At 41.0% G+C, this 18,112-nt stretch overlaps 1 protein-coding gene across 11 annotated transcripts in view; it reads left to right on the top strand.

Annotated features, from left to right (window-relative positions):
• PFKP (phosphofructokinase, platelet) overlaps positions 1-18,112 on the top strand; it is a 103,093-nt gene that overhangs the window by 74,041 nt on the left and 10,940 nt on the right. For 8 of the 11 annotated variants that reach the window (XR_009155165.1, XR_009155164.1, XM_058183913.1 and 5 more), the window contains 2 exons: positions 11,854-12,018; positions 15,053-15,114. Coding sequence is in view for 9 of the 11 variants with exons in the window: in XM_058183913.1 (XP_058039896.1) it covers positions 11,854-12,018; positions 15,053-15,114 (227 nt within the window). In the remaining 2 variants the exon portion in view is untranslated. Of the gene's footprint in view, positions 1-9,892; positions 10,046-11,853; positions 12,019-15,052; positions 15,115-18,112 lie in introns of all 11 variants that reach the window. The other 3 variants (XM_058183911.1, XM_058183909.1, XM_058183916.1) reach the window with 1 other exon arrangement.

Genomic DNA, 18,112 nt, shown 5'->3' with positions numbered 1-18,112 from the left:
GATGGGTATTTTAATAATGTAGACCTAGGCTTTGCTAACTATGGTTTTAACATTTTTGTCCCCCAGGCTTGTCAGACGTAAAGCAGAACATTGATGCAGGTCAATCCCATAAGCATTTTTTGCAATCTAACAAGAAATTCATCTATGTTTTTTTTTAACCAATTGCTTATAATTGGGTGGTGCTTTATAAACAGGGGTGTGCATGGAATGGGAAACTCCCTATTCCACCACTAAGTCTCCCAGTGAGACGTAGGCTTCTGTCCTGCCTATCCTATCTTCATTTCCCTTTGTCCTCTTGGCCATCAAGGCATGTCCCATCATCCTGCCCAGTTTTCCAGTGCCACACCTTCCTCCCCTCTGCTGTTAATATTTATTTATTTGCATTCTACCTTTCTAAATTGTTATAAGCAACTTAAGATGGCAGGCATATCTGATATTTCTTCCTCCTATTTTGACCATAACAACACTATGAGATGGGTTGGGTTGGGTTGAGAGAGTGACTAGTTCAAAATCACCTGGTCAGCTTTCATGTCTAAGGCAGGACTAGAACTCACCATTTCCTGGTGATTGGTCCAAAATAACTTAGCTAGGTGTCGGGCAGAATTAGAACTCATGGATTCCTGGTGATTCATCCAAGGTCACTAAGCTAACTTTCCTGCCTAAGGGGCAACTAAAACTCACAATCTCCCAGTTTCCAGTTTTGTGCCTTTATCATTAGACCAAATTGGCTGTCCAGTGTATTTTCTCTCCCCTCTGACCTCTCCTTCCTGGATCAAAACAGACAGGTTTGTTCACATCTGTTTTTCGGCCTAGCCAGAGATCTCCTGTTACGCACCAAGCAATTCTTTGCAGGGAATATTTTGGGCATGATTTAGCACAGACATTTGGAGACAAATGTTCCAGAAGACAATAATTCCATTTGGCATTTAAGCCTCAGGTCACATATTCTGTTGATTTTTCTCTCTTTTAGAGGCGGTGCATTTTACACGATGTGCAATTTTTCTTTTTAAGAATCTGATGATGTTTGAAAGATCAGTTTTGATTTAAGCTTTTTTAGGCTGTCGCTGACAAGGACAAACATGAATTCAGAGAAGTATTTTTTATTTTTTTTTATTTTTTTTTGCAAAATTTTTTTATTTTTCCATAATAATTCCCACAATTTGACCAGTGTACAATACAATCACTTATCCAACAATCAGTCCTATACTCAAATTATACTCAGTCAGGGCTGCTCGACTGCCACTCCCCCCTTTAATCCTTTCTTCCCTTCTCATCCTTCTTAAACTTCCCCCACCACCTTCTCCTCGCTTTCCTACTTCCCCTCCTCTTTCCCACTTCTCACTACCATCCTTTCTAACCCTCTATCTCCTTCTTCTCCTCCTCCTATCCTTTCTTCTCCCTTCCTTCTTTCCTCCCTACCCACCTACCTACCTACTTTCTTCCTTCTTTACTCCTCTTTCCTTACCCTTTCCTTCGGGAGTGTTTGCCGAGCAGTCCCGACATTACACCATTCCAACTTGTTTAATTCTACCATTATTCCTGTACAATGGCAACCAATCAATTTATAGTCTTCCCCTTCCCCACCTCCTTCCCCGAGACTTCCCAGAACAGAATACAGGGTATTGTAACTAACAAACATAATCTAAAATATAACATAAAACATATTCCATTTCACACCATCACACTATCAATTCCTTCTTTCTTAAACTAATACATAATAATTCCTAACTTCACTCAAAAACTAATTGATATTTTAATCTGATACTTATTTTGAATATAATCAATCCACTTCCTCCATTCCAATATATATTTTTCTTGTGTACAGTCTTTCAAGTAGGCAGAAATTTTTGCCATTTCTGCTAAATTTGATACTTTACTAATCCATTCTCCAATTGTAGGTAAGTCTTCTTTCTTCCAATATTGTGCAATCAATAATCTTGCAGCAGTTATTAAATTCAGAATCAGTTTTGTCTCTATAACAGTGCAATCTGAGATTATTCCTAATAAAAAGAACTGTGGAACAAACTTGATCTTCTTTTTCAAAATGTTCTGCATAATCCACCATATTTTAATCCAAAAGGCTTTAACTTTTTTGCAAGTCCACCATATATGATAATAGGTAGCATCCTCACAATCACATCTCCAACATTTTGCTTTCACATTTGGATACATACATGACAGTTTTTTAGGATCTAAATGCCATCTATAAAACATTTTATAAAAATTTTCTCTTAAATTTTGTGCTTGCGTGAATTTAACATTCCTCACCCAAATTTTTTCCCATGTTTCTAACATTATAGGTTGTTGAAAATTTTGTGCCCATTTTACCATACAATCTTTAACCAACTCCATTTCTGAATCAATTCAGAAGTTGAAATCTAGGGAGAAATTGAGGGATGAAGGAAGAAATTATACATGGTTCCAGTATGGACAATTGCAATCTAGATGGAAAATAGATCAGAAAATTGGTATAAGGCAAAGTGATGATAATCTGGTAAAACAAATAAAAGATCAAGGTCAACAGCATATAAAGAGATTATATAATGTATTGGTTGAAATTGATTCAGAAGTATTTTTTATTGCCCGAAGCAAAACACCTAACAGCTGTTTAAATAATCAGTTGTGAGTATATTTATTGGGAGAGGAATAAAAAATGGTAAGATGGGTCAAAAATATGAAAAAGGTGGCCGCAACCACACAATTAAGGTCAAACCCCTTTCAGGGGCAAGGCTTAAAATATTATTGTGACTGCCCTCTTGATTTTTTTTTTACCTACCCCTGTTAATTATAGTTAATAATTATGGGGAACTTTGATTCCAGTTCTGGTAAAAAAGAATCTACACTGCCATTTTCATGAAAGCCAAAAACGAATATTTCCTGCATGCTTCACTTCGTACTGTCCTTCTCTCTCTTATCAATTTTCTTGTCTGTCTTAACTGATCAATATTCCACCTGTGGATTTTTCTTTAATTCTACTGACTGGATTGTAGCTGGTAGTTGGTCGTTCTCGGTTCTTTTCTACCAAAATAATTACTCCATATTAAAATCACATTCAATGCTAAGGAAGCATCAATACCGATTTTGTTTCTCTGCTTGTTTTGCTTTTGATTGAATTTGTTGTCCATCTAAGCGATCTTTCGATTGATCTTCTGTTATTATTTGCAACCGTGGAGGTGTCGGAATGGATTCACATTTGAAAACATGTTTTTGCTTGCGTCATATGTAAATTCGTATATGTTGTGTAATGAAAAATCTCAGCCCTGCACAATGAAGAGCTGGTGTGGAGGAGAAATAAGAAAAGCATAGGAATGACTTTCTCCCCGAATTCCACTGCAGCATTTCCATGTTTAATATTATCATTATTTTATTCTGCTCTTATATATATATATATAAGTCAAGACAACACATATGCAGGGGTGGGCTGCTGGGGGTTCGCAGGGGTTCAGAAGACCCTCTAGCTAATATTCTGTGCAGTTTGGAGAACCCCCCAAATCCTACTCCTGGCTGGCCTTGCCCACTCCTCCCCTCCCAGGAGTCCCCATGTGGCCCGTTTTGGATGCAGGTAAGTGCAGGGTGTGCACGAAGGCTTGGGGAGGGTCAAAAATGGGCCTACTGGAAGTTCGGGCCTGTTTCTGGCCTCCGGAGGGCCTCCGGAGCCTGGGGAGGCCATTTTCATCCTCCCAAAGGCTCGAGGCTTTCCACCACAGCCCGAGGAGGGCAAAAACACCCCACCCTCGCTGTGGTGCAGGAGGCCAACTAGGCCACGCCCACCCAGCACCAGGCAGAGAACCCCTTGCTAAATTTTTTGAAGCCCACCCCTGCACATATTCCTAATACCCCTGCTTCCTATTTCACCCACATCAACAAACCTATGAGGTAGTTTGGAGAGAGAATGACTGACATGAAAGTCACTCACCCAGCTTTCTTATTCAAACCATTTTAGAATATTTAGAAATTTCCTGACAATTAGAACAATCAATAAGTGGAACGACTTGCCTGCAGAAGTTGTGAATGCTCCAACCCTGGAAATTTTTAAGAAAATGTTGGATAGCCATTTGTCTGAAATGATGTAGGGTTTCCTGCCTGGGCAGGGGGTTGGACTAGAAGACCTCCAAGGTCCCTTCCAACTCTGTTACTATGTGATGTTATGAATATTCCAAAGGGTGTTCATTATGTTATTTTTTTCCCCCTAAATTGAGAAAAATCCATAGTATTTCAGGAAATCGCTGTAAAATGTTATATGTAGGGTTCTGACCCATTGGTAATCAAAAACGATAATGTAGGGCTTCTGTGCATTTATTTTTATCCCACCTTTATTGTTTTTGTAAATTTAAATTGTAAATTGTAAATTTAAGGCAGCAAATTGGATTAAGTCTATATTCTTTTTGGTTCCCCCCAATATTGGTGAAAATGCATGGGAATATAAATAATTTTCCATAAAATTCCAGCAGTATACATATAGTCTCCCTCCCCTTCCTTTGCTTTATTTTCAAGTTATGTTTAATGGTGGCACTGTGCTGTAGGGATTGTATTTTGTATAATTTGTAGTAGATTGTCCAATTATTCTTTTTTTTTTTTTTTTTTTTTGTGGACTAAAGTAGCACCTGGTTATCTTGAGAATATATGAGAATCCTTTTTGACTGCCTGTTAACAATCTCCTGCCAATAGCTTGCAAGTATGTGCAAAGGACAAGTTCTTTATTTCTTGGAGGTAGGGCTGTTTGCGCATGTGTGTGTGTGTGTGTTTGTGTTTATGTGTTGAAGATTGAGTGCTAGGCTACCACACATGCTCTCTCACATGATTGTTTTCTTGCAGACCTTTCAATACCCAAACTAGGTAACCCCATCAATGTTAGTGATACCATATATGGGCTGAAAAACTTGATTGATGATAATTAGACAGCAGCAAAGAGATACAGATAAGAGAGCTGAGATAACGCAACCTGAAAATACCCAATTTTAAATTCCTTCCTTTGAAGGAATTGTAAGGCTGTTTCACTCACTGTAAGAGAGGACTCAGAAAGAGACAGTGGATATTCTGAACTCTGCTACTTAAAAGAAGAACTTGTGTTTATTATGTGAGAACAGGCCTGCCAAGAATAAGTGTGTAAGTTGCGTATTGCACAAAGGTGTCATGGCATGGGGTGTCCAATTAACTTTTAAGAATTCTCCATTCTGAAGATCAGCCATCCATGCTTCTTTATATCAGATTTCACTTTTTTCTGAAATGAGCTATTTAATTTGCTTAAAATGATAATTGGACCGGGACTCTGTGGCTAAGAGATAAGGTCATAAGTTATGATGTCATGTGACCACCTTGACTTACGATGGCAGTTCCAGCTGTCCCAGTTGCCCATTGACTTTGCTTATTGAAATCGACAGTGAGGTTTGCAAATTGTGATCATGTGACCACAGGATGTTGCCACATCATGGTTGTGAACCAGTTTGCCAAGTGCCCAAATCATGATCATGAGGAACCATGAGGATGCAGCGATGGCTGCAACTGGGAGGACCCGTCATAAGTCCCCCGTGTTCATCACCATCCTAATTGTCCCTTTTTTCAAGAGGCAGCTGGACTTTGTAGTTTTCCTGTGAAGATATGTTTTGCTTCTCATCCAAGAAGCTTCTTCAACTCTGGCTGGATGGTGGGAATGGAAGGGTTTATAGTCTTTGCAGGCAGCTGGTCATTTGCAGCAGTGGCGGGTTTTAAACATTTTTGCTACCGGTTCTGTGGGTGTGGCTTGGTGGACATGGCTTGATGGGCATGGCAGGGGAAGGATACTGTAAAATCTCCATTCCCACCCCACTCCAGGGGAAGGTTACTGCAAAATACCCATTTCCTCCCGATTAGCTGGGACTCAGGAGGCAGAGAATAGATGGGGGCGGGGCCAGTCAGAATTTTTACTACCAGTTCTCTGAACTACTCAAAATTTCTGCTACCGGTTCTCCAGAACTGGTCAGAATCTGCTGAAACCCACCTCTGATTTGCAGTCTTCTAGAAAGTCATTAAGGTCACTTGGAAGTTTATCTATGTCCTCATGCACTGCCTGAGTAGCACAAATGGGAGTGGAGCCTTCCATTCCCTACCATCCACCCAGAGCTGAAGAAGCTTCTTGGATGAGAAGCGAAATGTCTTCAAAGCAAAACCAGAAAGTCTAGTTGCCTCTTGAAAAAACAACTTTGGGACAACCATGACCTGGATACCTGAGAATCTCCATAGACATAATTCCCACCAGCTTTCATCAGCAGTCATTCTCCTGAGAGTTTCAATTCAGTTACACTTGGATGGAGAAAGTCATTCTATCTCTACATGCCAGCAGATAGCAGGGCAATTTGGACATTTTGGTGGCTGATCTTACACTGAAAAGGAGGAAGCTTGTTAGATTGTAAAAGGTATCATACAATTAATTCAAGTATGAATAAATTCTAAAGGAATACAAGTGATCAGCTGTCTGCAAGGAGTATAAATCCTTCCATTTCCTACCATCCAATCAGAGCTGAAGAAGCTTCTTGGATGGGAAGCAATACGTCTTCAAAGAAAAACCAGAGAGTCCAGTTGCCTCTTGAAAAAAGCACCTTTGGGACAACCATGATCTGAATGACTGAGAATCTCCATAGACATCATCCAAATTTTAAATAGTAGCTGAACCAGTGGACTTTAAATAATAATAATAATAATAATAATAATAATAATTATTATTATTATTATTATTATTATTATTATTATTATTATTATTATTATTATTAATTCAATTTTTATACCGCCCTTCTCCCGAAGGACTCAGGGCGGTGTACAGCCAAGATAAAACAAAACGATACAAAAATATACAATTTAAAATACAAATTAAAAAACTTATTATATAGGTGGCCTAAAAACTTTAAAAATATATAAAACTAAAAACCCCATTAAAATTAGTAATAAATTTAAAACCAATAAAATTTAGGCCAGCCCCGCGCGAATAAATAGATGTGTTTTCAATTCGCGGCGGAAGGTCTGAAGGTCAGGTATTTGGCGTAAACCCGGGGGAAGTTCATTCCAGAGGGTGGGAGCCCCCACAGAGAAAGATCTTCCCCTGGGGGCCGCCAGCCGACATTGCTTGGCAGACGGCACCCTGAGAAGTCCCTCTCTGTGAGAGCGCACGGGTCGGTGGGAGGCATGAGGTAACAGCAGGCGGTCCCGTAAGTACCCAGGCCCTAAGCCATGGAGCGCTTTAAAGGTTGTAACCAAAATGAGGGCTACATGTGGATCAATGCAGAGAAATGTACATATTGTGCAATTTAAAACTATCAACCTTGCTAATATTGTCAGGTGTCCATAATGTGGCAGTTCCTGAAGTCCAGCCTAACAAAACATGAGCTGCAGTGAGTTTTCTTCTTCTTTTGCCTGGGGAGACTAAATATTTTTTTTTCACAAAGACTCTTTGAATTTCAATAAGTAACCCTGCATGATGAGCACTTCCCTGTTGTTGGAAAAAGAATATATTCAGGAATATGGCTATGCTGCTCCTTTCTTTTTATGCTCTCTGAATGCAGATGGTTTTCAAACATAAAAAAAGCTGAGCTCTTTCATTCAATGCACCTTCTACCTATCCCAGAAGGCTATGCTCTGAGAGCCCTTGGTTATAGCTGCCATGACTGATGAATGAATGGGAGATAGTCACTGGCTCTCTGCAAGAAGCTAAATATATCAACTAATGTGTCTAATGTACAAGAAAACAGCAAACTTTTTTTTTCAGGGTTTTGAGTGCAGTGAAAGAAATAAAACAGTAACCCAAACAATCTTGAGAAATGTCATTTTAATTTGGCAATACCTTTCATTAAGACCAGCCAAACTGGCTCCAAAAAATAGGTAAGAATTGAAGGGACAGGACAGTGATGGCTAACCCTTTTTGCCATCATGTGCCAAAAGCAGGGGGGAGTCATGCCCATGTGTGCCCACACCCATAATTCTATGTGCCCTGCCCTCCTGCGCGTGCCCTTGTGCTCCCCCCATTTTTGGCATGTGATAGCATAGTGGACTCGGTAGGCCCGTTTTTCATTCTCCCCAGGCTCCAGAACCTTTCTAGGAGCCTGAGGAGAGTGAAAAACAGGCCGCCTCCACCCCCTCGGAGACCTTTGGAGGCCGGAAACGTCCTCCAACGTTTCCTAATTTCTAGTGGGCCCAGAAGGCCCGAAAATCAGCTAGCCAGAGCTGAGCTCGCGTACCCACCAATATGGCTCCGTATACCACCTGTGGCACACGTGCCATAGGTTCGCCATCACAGTCTTAGGAGATGGCTGGAATGGATAGATAGCATTAGCTGTTGCTAGTGTTCAGTTATAACTATTATTCAGGAAGGATGAAATGGTTGCTCCCTGCAGCCCCATGCAGGAGTGATGCAGAAATAAGAAAGATTGAGGTCTTCCTAACAGAAAAGACTGAAAGCCTTTGCCACACAAAATTAGCAGGTCCTCACTTCACCACTGCAGTGGAAATGTGAATTTCGTTAATGTGCAACCTGCATTAACCTTTAAAGTTGAGGTTGAAATGCAGTGGAAGCCATATATGGGTATATGGGCAGCATGTATTCTACTCTACATAAACCCAAAGGGTAAGTATTAGTGACAAATGTATTATGCACAATAGTGCTATTCTTTTGCTTTCCGAAATGACTTTGATGCGAGAAACTACCCTCTCATTGCCTAACCAGAAGTGAAAGGAGAATGCTGTTATTAATGCTTATCTTTGGCATTGTTCTGCTTCCTCCCAAGCTCAAAATAAAATGATGGATCTCTTTCTATTGTCTTTGGCATCCATAAATATGAGTGGTGTAGGATAATATTGGTGGTGACCATGAATGATTGGCTAGTTGAGCTGTTCCTGACTTCAAGCATCTTCTCTGAATTATTGGCCTAATCCTAATTCAGTTTAGGACAGGGGTCACTTTAAGACTTGTGGACTTCAACTCCCAGAATTCCTCAGCCAGCAAAGCCTCAGCCAGCAAAGCAGAACTCTGGGAGTTGAAGTCCACAAGTCTTAAGGTGGCCAAAGTTGGAGCCTCTGGTTTAGGAGAAAAGGTATAAATTAGTGAAGCCAGTTCAATTCTTCCTGATGTTTAGAATGCAAAAATGCACTTTAATCACCAGGGCTCTGTCCTCTGTTACTTTAATCTCTCTCTTGTTGGTATCAACTTTCTACTAACTGCTTTTGATCTTCTTCTGCGCCAATGCAAATCCAGAACCCTGTATTTCAGTTGCTGTAAGGACAACGAACAGTCAATCAGCCACATTCTTTAAATCAGTAGTGGTAAAGGATTTGCAGCACTGGCTGGCCAAATTTTTCATTGCCACACACAAGGAGTCACTAGTAGAACACTTTATAACTATCCAGATTTAGCCGTAGTATGTTATTTAACTATAGTACCATAGTATGTGTGTGTGTGCGTATGTATGTATGTATATATACATAGGCACACGCACACTATATAATATAGTATGATAAGATATACTTATCATAGTTTGTTACTTATCTAAAGGGATGCGGTGGCTCAGTGGCTAAGATGCTGAGCTTGTCGATCGAAAGTTCAGCAGTTTGAATCTCTAGTCCCCCTTAGCGGGGTGAGCTCCCATTACTTGTCCCAGCTTCTGCCAACCTAGCAGTTCGAAAGCATGTAAAAAATGCAAGTAGAAAAATAGGGACCACCTTTGGTGAGAAGGTAACAGCATTCTGTGCGCCTTTGGCATTTAGTCATGCCGGCCACATGACCACAGAGACATCTTTAGACAGCTCTGGCTCTTTGGCTTAGAAATGGAGATGAGCATCAGTCCCCTACAGTTGGGAACAATTAGCACATAAGTGTGAGATGAATCTTTACCTTTTATCTTACTTATCATGCCTTATCCTACTGCTTCAGGCCTTTGACAGCTGCTTGATGCTAGCTGAAGCCCGGAGCCGCTATGAGGAATTTTGCATCCCAATTTGTATGTTGCCTGCAACTATTAGCAATAACATCCCAGGCAGTGACTTAAGTATTGGTGCTGACACATCCTTGAATGCCATTGTTGAGGTAAGAGAGCAAGCATTTTGGCACAGATCTGGGACAGCAAGCCAGAATGCTTATATGGAGGGCATATATTCAGAAGCATTTTATGCTTCGTGGTATGGAGGTAAGATCCCAAGATTCCCCAATGTTCACGTTTCCAGAAAGATTAGCCTGCAGAATTCATTGCCGATGTGCTATGTACATAGCGTGGGGCTCAGAACAATATTTCTCAAACTTGGCAGTTTTAAGATGCATGGACTTTAATCCTAGGAGATGTTTTAAAATATATAGATTTCAACTTCCAGATTTCAACTTCACCTATTGCTTACATGTATAGCAATAGCAATAGCACTTATATACCATTTTACAACGCTTTACAGCCCTCTGTAAGTAGTTTACAGTCAGCCTATTGCCTCCAACAATTTGGCCCTTCATTTTACCCACCTCGGAAGGATGGGAGACTGAGTCAACCTTAAGCCTGGTGAGATTTGAACTGCCAAATTGCAGGCAGCTGGCAGTCAGGAGAAGCAGCCTGCAGTACTGCACTCTAATCACTGCACCACTGTGGCTCATTAAGATGTATGGACTTTGATTGCCAGAAGATGCATTAGGTGTGGACTTGCTGGCTGGGGAATTCTGGAAATTAAAGTTCACACATCTTAATGTTGGCCAGTTTGAGAAAGTCTGGAGAAAGTCTGAGATGCATGTAACCTGAAGCAGACAACGTGCAATTCTGCTGGAACCCCGTCCTTTTAGTTCTCCGTTGTCACACAGATGCTTAAGAACACGTCTTTGGAATGAAAAATGCCAGCGTGAGCAAGTTCACAGAAGGTCCCTTCCTGATCTGTTGGAGCTTTATTTGCTTCTAAAGGGGCAATAATTCCCACCAGTTCCTCATTTAATATTAGTCTCTCTGAATGGACAGACTGGACAACCATTTGTCTTGAATGGCATCTCCTGCTTGAGACTAGAAATCCTCCCACGGTCCCTCCCAGCTCTGCTATTCAGGTTATGAAGAATAAGTATGAATTTGATATGTGGTCGATGTAGGCCTAGTTGAATTGAATCTGCTAAGATGATAGATACTAAGCTGGCTTTCAATTGCTCAACTGGCTGCCCGGCTGATTTCCTTGAGCAGCTTTTTCTCCCAGCATTCAAAAGTGCTCTAGACCTTCTTGGCTGAACTCTACTTAGTTTGCAGAGTTTAGTTTCCTAACCCCTGGATATTTATTCCAAAACTTCCCAGGATGAACAGACATTCTCTTCCAGACTTCACTTCTAAAGATTTAGATCTTTAGCAATTTCCAAGGACTCCCACAACAGGCTATTAATTTTTCCCTAAACATTGTCCAGAAGCCTGACATATTTTTATTTCTGTTTGTTCAGGGTGTCTTTTGGAGGTTGGAACTGAGCCAGAATTGCTGCAGTTTCATCCCCTTTTGAATATTTCAGTGGCTTTGTTTGTTTCTGTTTTACAGAGTGTGATTAATCACCCTGTGTTGGAGGACAAGATTTTTGTCTAGCTATCTTAGAAAAAATAAATCCAAGTGTGGTCATTTAGTTGGTTTCTTTTTCTTTTAAAAAAAAGCCATTTAGTGCCAAGAAATTCACAATTAACATTATGGTGTGTGTGTGTGTGTGTTTTTAATGTACTTGGACTGTAAAAGGCCAGGAAAGAAAGTTAAGCACTTTTTAAACAAATATCTGCTCTTTATGTTTTGATAACATGTGCATAAGAGGAATTGTGGGTGGCCTAGATGACACTACAAAACACCTTTCAAAGACGGCAAGCATGCTTTTATGTCAGTCGCTAACAGATCTTTCTTCAATAGACCTGTGACCGAATCAAACTATCGGCAAGTGGGACGAAACGACGCGTGTTCATCATTGAGACCATGGGAGGCTACTGTGGTTACTTGGCTAACATGGGAGCTTTGGCTGCAGGTGCAGATGCTGCCTATATTTTTGAAGAAAAATTTGACATTCGGGAGCTACAGGTAGGCAGTGCCTCCATCTCCTTCTTATTCCACACTGGTGGGCTGAGTCCTATTTTCATGTACTACTCTACACAGGTGGTCCTTGACTTATGATCGCAGTTGAGCCCAAAATTTATGTTGCTAACTGAGACAGTTGTTAAGCCAATTTTGCCCCATTTTATGACCTTTCTTGCCAATTTGTTAAGCGAATCACGGCAGCTGTTAAGTTAGTAACACAGTTGTTAAGTGAATCTGACTTCCCCAATTGGCTTTGCTTGTCGCAGTTGGTGAACCTGGGTCACTGCAGCCATCATAAATATGAGTCAGTTGCCAAGAATCTGAATTTTGATCACATGACCATGGAGGATGTTGCAATGATTGTGTCAGCGTTCCAGAACCCCCCCCCCCCTTGCAGAAAAGACTCCGAAGCCAACATCTTTCAAAGTTCTTTCACTAGCATAGGTAAACTGGCACAACTGGGGAAACTCCAAATCTGGGGTTTTTCCTCAGGAAGACAAACTCCAAAAACACCCCCCCCCTTGACCCCTCTGCCGATCACATGCTCCAATCGCCAACCATCCCATCTCGAGACATCGCTCCGGCCATTCCTTCTCCAGATGCAGGCTCAGCCTGACCTTGACTGTCAGGAAGAATGTTATTATGTCTAATGGCCCCATTTACCAAATCCCCTCGCCTATTTTCCTACACATGGGAAAGTGGCAACGCAGAAGCCTCCGGCCTAGTACGGCTTCCAAAGCTGACAGATTGTAAGTGTGGAAAACGTTCATAAGTTATTTTTTTCAGTGAACTGTAGTAAACAGTTCGAGGACTACCTGTAGTATATTATTATTTGAATGTTGATAGTTACATTAATCCGCAAGATCTGTACTTATTTGGTTATATTGGAGCTGACTTGCATCTGCAACTCATCAGTTGATATGATACCAGTGGTGGGTTGCCCCAGGTTTGGACTGGTTCTATGGAACCGGTATTAAAACCGGCGGGAGGCTCTGCCCACTGACCCGAACATCATCAAAAGTGATCTGCGCATGCGCGCATGTGCGTGCGTGTGGGCACGATGCGAACCAGTAGAAAAGATAAGTATCATACACCTCTGTATGATACCCATCAAGTGCTAAAGATTATGTGTATCATAAGTGTTATGTGATGACTGTGAAGACCTCTGTTCAGATGATCTTTTAAAATGGTATATGAATTTTCATTGGTCCAGAATTAGGTTGTGTGATACAGGTAGTACAGGTTCATTCCGGAGCTCTGTTATTGTCTGCAGAGGCCTTCAGGAAAGACTTGCCAGCTGCAGAAGAAGTTCCTGAAGGCTTCTGACAGCAAAAAGGAGGGTAGGGCCAATGCATGCAAATGAGGTGAATCAGTGGGTGACATCCCACCCTGAAAATCGGACTTGGTGGCAAAAAATAAAATAAAATAAGACAGTGTCTTATTTTTGGGAAAACAGGTATGAATATTTTTCATGCTTATGTCCATTGCAGCATCCTCATGGTCACATGATCAAAATTCAGACACCTGGCAACCGACACATATTTATGATGGTTGCGTTGTCCTGGGGTCATGTGATCACCTTTTGTGATCTTCTGACAAGCAAAGTTAATGGGGAAGCCAGATTCATTTAACAGCCATGTCGCTAACTTAGCAGCTATAGTGATTTGCTTAACAATTGGGTTAAGAAAAGGCATAAAATGGGGCAAAATTCACTTAACATCTGTCTCTCAGAAACTCAGTTGTGGTTGTAGGTCGAGGACCACCTGCACTTCACTGGGACTAGTGATGATGGGTACACCAGTATTTTAACTTGGTTCATTTTGAGGCTCAAGTTGAAACGCTGGTTTAAAATGTTGGTGGTAGTATGTGAGAAAAACCTTGGGAGGGTGGTCAAGACACAACTGAGACAACAGTCAGATAAAAGAAAGTTTAATCTACAACTGGATAGTTACTGGATGAAGCAAGAGGCTCAGAAGAGACTGTCCCTAGTTTCTTGAGAAGTAAAGGAGGCCAGGAGAGAAATGGACTTTCAGATTTGCAAAGTTCTTCTCTTTCACGCACCTGTGCCACACTTAAGATCGCCCAAATCCCTTGCCAGTAAGAGTGTCTGATAAGGAGGGCAATGGTAGCCAGTTTGTTTAGCTGCCTTGTCTACAGCTGCAGTTTGTATAAGATGCAATATGATAACAACATGTACTAAGGATTTCCCTGACGTATTTGGCATATGTTGGTGGTGGTTTACTTAGAGCTTCTGGAGATCATGGTTGTTTTACTACACCTTGTAAAAGTTTATGGAGCAGCAGAATTGATCAGAAGTCAGATTATCCCTGTAATCACCACTACTACCACCATATCCTCTCCTCCTCCTCTAGAATTTCTTACAATATGTACAATATGGCTGTTAAATGAAAAAGAACTCAAAAGTAGTATACCAAATTTAAAAGTCCATAAGAAGACCCACAGCCAACATCCTTTAGATCAGGGGTCTCCAACCTTGATCCCTTTAAGACTTGTGGACCAACTCCCAGAGTCCCTCAGCCAGCAAAGCCTTAAAGGGGGCCAAGGTTGGAGACCCCTGCTTTAGATCTCTAGCTGAACCAGGAACCTAAAATTGAAGTTTCTCCTTTACTCCTTACACATTGTTTGGGGAGAAGTATAAAATTTCAAATAGATTTAATGTACAGCCAGTTGTTGTTGTTGTTGTTTTTTTTACATTTATATCCCGTCCTTCTCCGAAGACTCAGGGCGGCTTACAGTGTATAAGGCAATAGTCTCATTCTATTTGTATATTTTACAAAGTCAACTTATTGCCCCCCCAACAATCTGGGTCCTCATTTTTACCTACCTTATAAAGGATGGAAGGCTGAGTCAACCTTGGGCCGGGCTTGAACCTGCAGTAATTGCAGGCTACTGTGTTCTAATAACAGTTAAAGATAAAAATAGTGAACAGGATGAGTTATTATTTCTTTGGGTTCAAAAGAAAGATATAATGCTTTTCTCAGTTTGGAAGGGGAAAAAAATGGTCTTTATTTTGCAGGCCAATGTGGAACATCTGACCCAAAAGATGAAAACCAACATTCAGCGAGGCTTGGTACTCAGGTAAGTGAACATTCACAGGCATAACTTTCAGGTCCAATGAAAATGGTACCTGGCATGTTGTAAGGAAAAGAGGTAAATATTTTTCCAATATGAAGAAATAGATTTCTTCTAAAAATGATGAAAAAGGACAGGCTTAGCCTTTGGCGTTTCGTAATAAAGGATGTCGGGCCCGGGAGCATCAAAGGAGATTTTAGAACATCCATAAATCTAAAGCTAAGCATTTCCAAAAATTACTATCAGAATGTAATTTTCAGGGAGACAGAAGGAAAAAAAAAGATTTGTCTTTTGTAATTAATAAGAAGGATGGATCTCCTCATAATCCAATCTAGTTCATTGACTCAGTTCAAAATATTTATATGGCTTCCATTTAACAGGGTGTTCTTGTTCAGGACAATCCGAGCATATTTGTTTGAACCCTCAGATTTTGGAGGAAAAAAGTACCTGCTCAAAAGGAATATACCGTATATACTCGAATATAAGCCGATCCGAGTATAAGCCGAGGTCCCCAATTTTACCCCAAAAACTGGGGTAAACTGGGGACTCGAGTATAAGCCGAGGGTGGGAAATGAGGCACCTACCGGTTGGGGAAAGCCTCCCTCCCTCAGCTGAGAAGGCTGGCGGCCCCGCCCGCCCTCTCACTGCACCGCAGGGCTTCCGTCCGCAAAATGTGAAAAAGAAAAAAAAACTCGAGTATAAGCCGATATACTCGAGTATAAGCCGAGGGCTTAAAAAAAAACTCAGTATAAGTCATAGACCGGTATAAGTTTAGGACGTTTTTCAGCACAAAAAACGTGCTGAAAAACTCGGCTTATACTCGAGTATATACGGTAATTGCAAATTGTTCCACAGGTTTAACTTAATCATACTCAACATAACATTTCAGGTTGATTCTTTTTTTTTTTTTGCACAAACACAATATTTAATTTTAGTTTAATAGAATTGTCAATAAAACTGTTGTGATCCAGGCCCAAGTAGGTAGTATTAGATGCAATCAGTTCAAAAACAAAGAGACTTTATTAGAACAGCTGAGAATTCTCAGTGTTGTCCAAACTAAATCAAAACAAATTCTTCTTAACACAATTCTTCAGTCTTATCACCAACCTTGGTCTAATTACTCAAACTGCCAAAGGTTTTTCTTGGCAAAAGTTCAAAAGCAGAAGACACCGACGAGAAATAAATGCTGCAAGACAGGGAGCAAATCTATCAACGTTGTTTTCCGACAAAGAGCCCAAGAGCCGTTGCTGGTCTTTTAAGCCTTATGGGAGGGGCCAATCATCCCGAGTCATTCTCTTTGCTTTAGCTGCTCTTGCCTTCTGGCAGCTCTTCTCAGGCGTGCATTAGGAACAGGCTCCTCCTGTTCCTCTGCCTCACTACTGTCAGGTTCTGGAGGCTTTGAAGTCTGCATATCACTCCCAGATGGCCTGGCCCTATCTCTGCCTCCAATGCAGAGTCCTCATCCGGGCCTTCCCCAGCCTCCAGGAAAGGCCCATGTGCTTCCTCAGCTCATCACTGTCCTACTCTGCTGCCAGCTCCTCAGGCTGCTGGTGGACCACAACAGAAACTGCAGGTAGTCCTTGACTTACAACCATTCATTTAGTGACCATTTGAAGTTACAATGGCACTGAAAAAAGTGACTTTTGACCGTTTTCAAATTTATGATCATCGTAGCATCCCCATGATCAAAATTTAAATGCTTGGCGTTTATGATGTTTGCAGTGTCCCAGGCTCACGTGTATTTGACAAGCTAAGTCAATGGTTCACTTAACAGCCATGTGACTAACTTAACAACTGCAATGATTCATTTAACAATTGTGGCAAGAAAAATTGTAAAATTGGGCAAAGCTCCCTTAACAAATGTCTTGTTTAGCAATGGAACGTTTGGGTTCAATTGTGGTTATAAGTCGAAAATTACCTGTATGCAGGTTGAGTTTTTCTGTTGACCCAACCCATTATTTTTGATCCACAATAAATCAAAAACAAAGCCCACCTTTCGCTCTAGAAAAGTTGCACACTCATGATCTAGCGTTATTGGCTAGGTCTACATAACTGATGCTTCAATGGTTCCTGGCTGACAGAGGAGACAATATCTGGCTGGATCATTAAGTAATTCCACTTCAGGAAACTTCCTCTTAATCCAAATCCCTTTCCTTAGCATCAGAACCCTATAGCTGAAGTGCTGCCATTTATAACAGGTGGAGGTGAGATCTCTCTCTTTTTTCTTTGATTACCTTTATTTCAGAACTGTTTTTCTCAACCTCAGCTTTAAGATGTGTGGACTTCAACTCCCAGAATTGAAGATGTGTGGACTTCAACTCCCAGAAGATGTGGACTTTAAATTGAATTTTGGGAATTGAAGACCACTCATCATAAGGCTGCTAAGGGTGGAGAAACACTATTTTAGATTTTGTTCAATGGTGCATGGTACAGTGTAAAAAAACAACAAGATGCTGGGGTGGGCAGGTTGACCTCTTTCAATCACAAGGGTTGCCCCCTATGCTCCCTTGCCAATAGCCCAGATTGGTCACATGCTGATAATACATTGGTGGTGGTTGTTTTTTTTGCTTTGACTCATGCTCATTTTGTGGCCAGTTTTCTTATACGCAAAGAGATAAACTTATCTCTTGAAGAAAAGTAGATGTAGAAGTTGATAATGTCCTCAGCAAGAGTGAAGAATGCACCTGAATCAATTATTTATCTGAAGAGCGATTACCTTGTAAATTGACATTTGCTCTGTTTTTTTTGCTCTTTCAAGCTAGGCAGCTCTCTATCAGGGCATTGTTTGAATGGGAAATGGTAATGGCATGTAAGAAAGACCTTAAGAGATGAAGTGAAAATTGCTACCTAAAGTATGCTCAAATCAGAGAGGGCATATCCCTCCGCTGCATAATGGCTGGAGAAAGAGGCTCAGAGGGAACCCTCCCAAGCTTCCCAAGCTATAATGGGGAGTGGGGGAATTATTGTTTCAGACTTGCAAGATTGATGTCAGCCTTCACAGGTA

Source organism: Ahaetulla prasina, chromosome 4 (genome assembly GCF_028640845.1).
Source record: "Ahaetulla prasina isolate Xishuangbanna chromosome 4, ASM2864084v1, whole genome shotgun sequence".
Lineage (NCBI taxonomy): Eukaryota > Metazoa > Chordata > Lepidosauria > Squamata > Colubridae > Ahaetulla > Ahaetulla prasina.
This window is presented reverse-complemented; position numbering and strand designations above follow the sequence as displayed.